This window comes from Electrophorus electricus, chromosome 8 (assembly GCF_041902795.1).
Source record: "Electrophorus electricus isolate QZ-2024a chromosome 8, ASM4190279v1, whole genome shotgun sequence".
NCBI classification, from domain to species: Eukaryota; Metazoa; Chordata; class Actinopteri; order Gymnotiformes; family Gymnotidae; genus Electrophorus; species Electrophorus electricus.
In genome coordinates, this window is record NC_137504.1 from 11,132,501 (window position 1) to 11,139,078 (window position 6,578).

Genomic DNA, 6,578 nt, shown 5'->3' on the forward strand with positions numbered 1-6,578 from the left:
CTTAATCCTCCTACCAATAAGCATGACACAAATGACATAAACCACCACAAGGTGCAGTACCTGTTGCTGAGCCTTTTCAAACATATAAGGATGGGGGTTGTATATGTCCTTTTCTTCTACACGAACTTTATCATCAATATTGATAGGAGTGATTGCACTGTTCGACAGGTAACTGTTGTAGATTAAGAGAGCCTTCTTGCTAAGCTGAGACAAGACAAAACACAAATACAACATTTGGTTATCATTTATTTTCTAATATTTGGTTATGAGGACCGTTGATTCAAGTATGAAATCAAACATTTTTTCCATCATGGTATGGAATAGAATAATAAAAAAAGTCTGTAAATGTCTGTAAGGCACCTGTTCACTGTGACTGGCAGGTATCTTGCGGAAATTCTCACATGCCAGCCAGAAAAGTATGTTTTCCACACTGACCTCTGATTTCAGAAATTCCTGTGAGATTATAAACCATATTCACATCACAGATTATCCCTCATATACATCACATTAACATATTAATTTTTCATCCATATCCCTCAATCTCTAAATTCATAGTTGATTAACAAGTTGAGACTTCACCGGCATGTCATTAGCGACGGACAGAATTTCATCTCAGATGGTGCTGCAACTCTCTTGGCTGCAAAATGTCTTGATCGTTCGCACTGCCTCAGAGCCCCCCCGTCACAACACCAAATCTGCAAATACCCCCACCCCCTACCTCCACCTCCACCTCCACCCCGCCTCCCATCATGCAGGCATCCTAGGCCCTCCTCAGCAACGTTCACACCTCCACACTCCTCGACAATTATCATGACTCATTATGTGGGCGATTCCTCTACTCTCCCCGTCTGCAACACGTTTCCCAGTCAGTCTCCGTGAGCATGTGTTGTGAGGACCACCTGCTGAGAATTAATCTGGTCCATGAAAGAGTTGCTGATGTGAGTCGATTGACGCAGCGGGGGAACCGGCCACTCTTAAAAATCGCAGTCCAGAAATAACCCACTGTGGAGTGGCACGGTGCGCCCTTTAGAAGCGAGGTATGCGCTGACACGCTTTGAAAAAGAAGCTTGCTTGGCGCGCTCCGTAATATGGTCATTTAGGCATGAATTAAAGCGATTGAGCTCCACTCCTTTCTCGGAACTGCTTTTTTTACAGTCATAAAATGCTGCAGATTATAGTAGTTTATGTCAGACACATTTCTATGTCATGTTCAAAGAGCCATTGTTGAGCTAAAAAGACATGACAGAGTAAATTGATGGCATCTCCTTCATTCTCAGTCATTCCCTGATTATTCATATTCAACACATTCAACCACATTCAACCTTAATTTCTTATACATTCTTGGTTCATTTTGGTTCTTGATAGGACTGAGGAGCTCTGCTTAAGTGTTCACTAAAAAGATTGTTGGTGATAGTTGACAGAATTCGGAATGCCTGGATTCAGATTAGTTTTCATTCAAACATCAAAAACGTTTTGAGTGCTTTAATGGTTGCCTGAGCTTTACTGCAGTTTAAAGAGCTATTACAATATAAATGCCATTTGAGGAATTCTGGCAAGTAGGTGTAAGATGTGGCGCTGGTGCCTGCAAACTGCCTTATATTTCTAACAGGAAGGTACAATTGTTCAAGTTTCAACACATCATAGATGGAACACCAAATCAGTATTATTAATTATGTCCTGGAGTGTCTCTGTAGCATCTGAAGCCCTGTAACTAAACTGTGATGAAAAGATGATACAGCTGTGAATTTGGATTTGGGTCTATTTTCTCACAACAGATTTCTTCATGGCACATATTAACCCGGCACGAGGCACCCTCTGCCTCCATGATCGTGTGTGACCATGGCCCGCAAGGCTGGTGGGAGGGCCCAGACTCACAGTGAAGTAGTGTATTCCCAGCGGGTCTTCCAGGAGCCTCTCAAAGCTGACGGCCCAGCTGGCCACCTGGCCCATGCCGCTGGCCACGGCCGTGACCTCGCAAGGGAGGCTGGAGTTGCTGCTGGAGCACTGTGCGCCCGCACGCTTCTCCGGCTCCAACGCGTTCAGCTCTGACATGGGCAGAACGACAAGACATGCAGTATTGGGGCGGCACCGATGACTCGGCCAGTCATTGCAGTGAAGGTGAAATGCAGTTGTTAAACAGAGCTTCTTTTAGCTTCGTTAAGTTGACCTGGGAGACTTTTATATGCAAGTAAAGTTCCATTCATTGTGAATGAATTGTACATTTCTGTGAACTGTGAACTGAAACAGACTAAATGGCACCGATTTCATACATAATTTCAGATCTTGCTTCAGTTACGGCAGATCACAAAACAAAATCCTTTCCCGTATGATCACATTCATGTTAAAATGCAGTGCTTGTGCTGAGTCACTAAGCTAACCATATGTGTTAGTGTTTTTGTAGTCTAACATTATAAAAATGAAAAAAAAAATCTTTATAGGTTGCTGTCAGACATGCCCACATTTCAGTCACTACGACTCAGTCCCTTAGATACGATTTTGTATTTAACTCACTCCTCTAGTTAACATGTCCTCTAACACAAAATCTGTTGGTGGAAATTGCCTTTTTATGTCAATTGGAGATTTGTTTATCTGGGTATGCTGATTGTGGCAAGTTATCATTTTATTAGGGAGAGTCCAATCGGCATGAAAGTTAAATTGCAATCAAATTTGCTGGTAGCTTGAACATGGAGCTAATTGCCTCCAAATTAGTTTCTTTTTTAAAAATCTGACAATATAGGCTTGATCTGTGTGGACTTGGGCGGTGAGTAGAGAACAGAATAACCTAATCTAGTGGAGGGTCATATTTTCTGACACAGGTTCATTGCATTAGTCACAGTTTCCCAGATGACTAGAACTCAAGCAGCCCTGGAAATGCTGTGGTGCTGTGGCATTGTAATACCCGTAAGGCAGCTCTGAAATGTAAAAATTATGAATTCACTTCTGGATAGTCACATGTTTTTCTTTTGATCTATGAGCGCGTCTGTCTGATTTTCTCTGCCCCACTTTGAGAATGAACTGAGGGAGGAAGTTGATGTGGTAACACCTGCATCCCAAACAGGATGTAAACACGTCAGTGATAGAGTGAAAACTGCATGTGAAACATGAAAACAGCATGCTGTCTACACAGTAATGAAAGCACATATTGAAATACCTCACTAAGAACAGATGTGTAGCCTGATGGCTACTTTAAGTGGTGGCCTACTCAAATTACATTCAGGACCTACAGCTCACCAACAGAATTAAGACAACCTGATCTTGCCATCACACTGAATTAACTGTTCATTTCAGTCCATGTTACCCCATGCTGATTCAGAACTTAAATAAATACTGTTAACACAGCACTGGTAATTTTACTGTAGATAGAGGATACATTGTTTGTTCTCTCAGCCAGTACATTATTAATTCATAACTTACCTCCATCTGAAACAGCCAGTGTCTGTAGGTGGGGGAACAAATGACACTGGATGAGTCATATCTATACATCAGAGTGTTAACAGCAATCATTAATCATATCATACAAGCATTACAGTGCATTCTTCTTCAATGAGAAGTACCTATTTCAAATAAGCTCCTATCTACAGAAATAAACACGTTTCGGTTGAAAGCCAACAGTTAAGAAAGCAGGGTCATCTTAATATAGCGCCCAGACTGTATAAGAGCGAGAAGAGAGCTTGAGAAAGAATATGAGCAGAGAGAGAGAGATGGCGTAGATGTGGTTATGGATGGGAAGTAATGGCAATCGATTGATATCTTCCAGGGGCCTTACACAAACACCAAAATGTGATTCAGAGATCAAGATACGCAGCTGTGTGTTAAATCTTACATATTATCTGTACCCCAGAGAGAATTAACAATAGATAAAATAGCCAATGCACAAGCTGGGAACAGAAATTCAGAACCAGAAAAAAAATCTAACACAAGGTAAAAATCTCTAAGAATATTAAGCGTAACACATAACAATAACATAAATACATGCAAAAGGATATAAAAGTTAACAACAAAATTAACACTGTCAAACACATGTAGTTAACACTGGTGTATGGGTTACATAACTCATCATACAAAAGACCTATTTTTCATTCAGTTATTCCATATGGAAATTCATAAGCTTGTAATGAAGACCTGACTCAATGACTTGTCTTCATCTTATCATTGTTTACTACATATACTCTTTCTATTAAGGATGCAGTTTCACTCTAATGACTACAGTTCTCAGAGTTTATGGACATTCTGTAACACAGACTATTCTGCCAACATATAACCTCATATGCAAAGCACCTGCATATAAGCAAACACACACAAATGAAAAAGGTTTTTTTGAATCATACCTTAATTCCACTGGCTACAACAACGTTATTCACTTGCAGAGACATAGCCTCGGCGCTAGAAAAACTTTAGGTCCTTCAAAGGAACATGAGTTGTCTCTGAAATATTTGTGAGCCCTGACTTCTCTGACCAAAATGTAACTTCCTGCTAGACCAGGAAGGCTTGCCATAGCAACTTGCCACAAGAGGAAGTATGGGCACCCTTCAAAACAGAAACTACTGTGATAGTGTAACATTTGCCTGTCACTTTTGAATAATTAACCAGCTAAAATAGAAAATATTTCAAGGAAACAATCATAAATTCTAATAGTTGTGTAAAGATTAAGATACAATATATCTACATAGACGTTGAAATGCTTCAAACAATATCTGGCCCAAAGTAACTTGAACCTATCAGGAGATATCCATGAATGAAGGCCAGGATAGAAGTCTGAAAAATGGCTGTTCGGAATTTCTATGAAATATCTTAGAAAACCTTTAGTTTTAAGTTTCCATGCATTCTTATTGAACGTTTCTGAACCTGGAGAATTACTAAAGCTTATTTTATGATCAGATGAACACATTGGAGGTAACAGTGAGAAGGAGCATGGTAGGCTCATCATCCTTACCTTGGTGAGGGTGAGAGGCCGCCTGTCTGACAGGGTGTTGTGTCTCTCCATACGTCTACGCAGGGAAGCACGCAGGCCAAAATCAGGGAAACTTCTGTTGACCTCTTCTCTCTGCGTGAACAAGATCATTATGTAAACAATTTACATGATTTCACTGGCACTGAAGTGTATGAGAATCAAAAAACAAAGGGGACTCATTTAATGTTGTTTATCTTTCACCTGAACCAATTTACTGCACATTATTTGAAACCATCGTTTTTCCTTTTACCGTTTCACTTAGTAACAGAATTTCCTCCTCTATGTTTTTCTACCAGAGCATGAAATTGTTTTTTTTTAACATGTGACTGACATATAACATATATCTGATATGTAGATATGTTGTCAACCTCAGATTTATTTACTAGGTTTATACAGAAAGTATACTCAAATAGCTTAAGTTGGTAACTAAAACTTATGAATTGATTTTCACTAATTATCAGCTGAGTCTTAACTTGTTAACCACATCTTTGCACTGTGATATTTTGAGAACAGACTGAGACTTCCTTATTTCATTGCACATCAGTATTCCCACGAAGGACTATGAATACACATTCAGAACTCATGCACATTCTGCATTCTGCACATTGCACTGTTGTAACTTCATAAAGAGAAACTACATACCTTTTCTCTGGGAAGTAGAGTAACATTTTGCTGTTGGTGGAAAGCCAGAGAAGTGTCCATGTTGCTGGAGCAGGTTGGTGTTGCGTTGGAGACCAGGAGAGAAGCTAGTCCAAGAGTTATAGTAGGGTTCTCAGCTCACATGAACTACCTATCACTGTGTAAACATCATCACCACAATAAAATACTGCTCTGCAGGGTATAAAAGTCACTCAGTGGGAAAACATACTGATCTTGGAACTGGTGACCCAAGAAACCTGTCTACCCTTCCAAAGCTAGCCAGTGGATACACTGAATTGTGAAGCCAAAAACCTTTTTTAAAAATCTTTTTTAAAATTTTAAACTCCTTTACCTCTTTAACCATCCACTTTAACTACCTTACAATTTTAGCCTATTTAACTTGAACCAAAATTTTGGACAGCATAGTTGAGACACTCTACAATATCTTAGCCAGTAATGATCTTGCAGATGGTCACCGAGACGGCAATTAAAACACAAACTTCCACTGAAGGATTAAACAAGTGTTAAATGTCTTGGATCACGTCTGCAGGCCTGACAACAGGATGCATGACCCCATTCTTATAGGGAAATCCCCTGGTCTCAGCCTGCCACTAACCTGGACCAGCCTCTGCAGGCTAGGACCAGACAGTCAACCAGAGGCAGCTGGATTCTCCTCGGCTCAGTTCCTGCGTGCCCAGCCAGACACCTGTTCCCTTCTGATTGCATGTGCAGTGGTTCATGCGTGAAGCATAAGCCGGCTTGCCGTGCTGCTCCCTCTTTCATTTAGTGTGCCGAGGGTGGCAGGCAACACAAGCATTTGCCTTGCTGTGCATTTGGGGTGAGCTAACAAGGTAATCAATGAGGCTGGTACTGTCTCTGGGACTCTGACCAAAAGGAGGGAAGCACGGAGATTGCATGTCCTTCCAGATATTACATGAGCCCTCATAAATCTCACAACAGTTGGATAGAGACACTTAGGAAAGATTGC

The 6,578-nt window shown here is 40.7% G+C and overlaps 1 protein-coding gene across 3 annotated transcripts in view; it reads right to left on the reverse strand.

Annotated features, from left to right (window-relative positions):
* rgs14b (regulator of G protein signaling 14b) overlaps positions 1–4,466 on the reverse strand; it is a 9,553-nt gene extending 5,087 nt beyond the window's left edge. The window contains exons 1-5 of one of the 3 annotated variants that reach the window (XM_027000076.3): positions 4,329–4,466; positions 3,415–3,436; positions 1,876–2,045; positions 361–453; positions 61–204 (exon numbers count right to left, since the gene is read on the reverse strand). In XM_027000076.3, the coding sequence (XP_026855877.2) occupies positions 61–204; positions 361–453; positions 1,876–2,045; positions 3,415–3,436; positions 4,329–4,373 (474 nt within the window). In that variant the 5' untranslated portion in view covers positions 4,374–4,466. The other 2 variants (XM_081720100.1, XM_081720099.1) reach the window with 2 other exon arrangements.
* Positions 4,467–6,578: the final 2,112 nt, after the last annotated feature.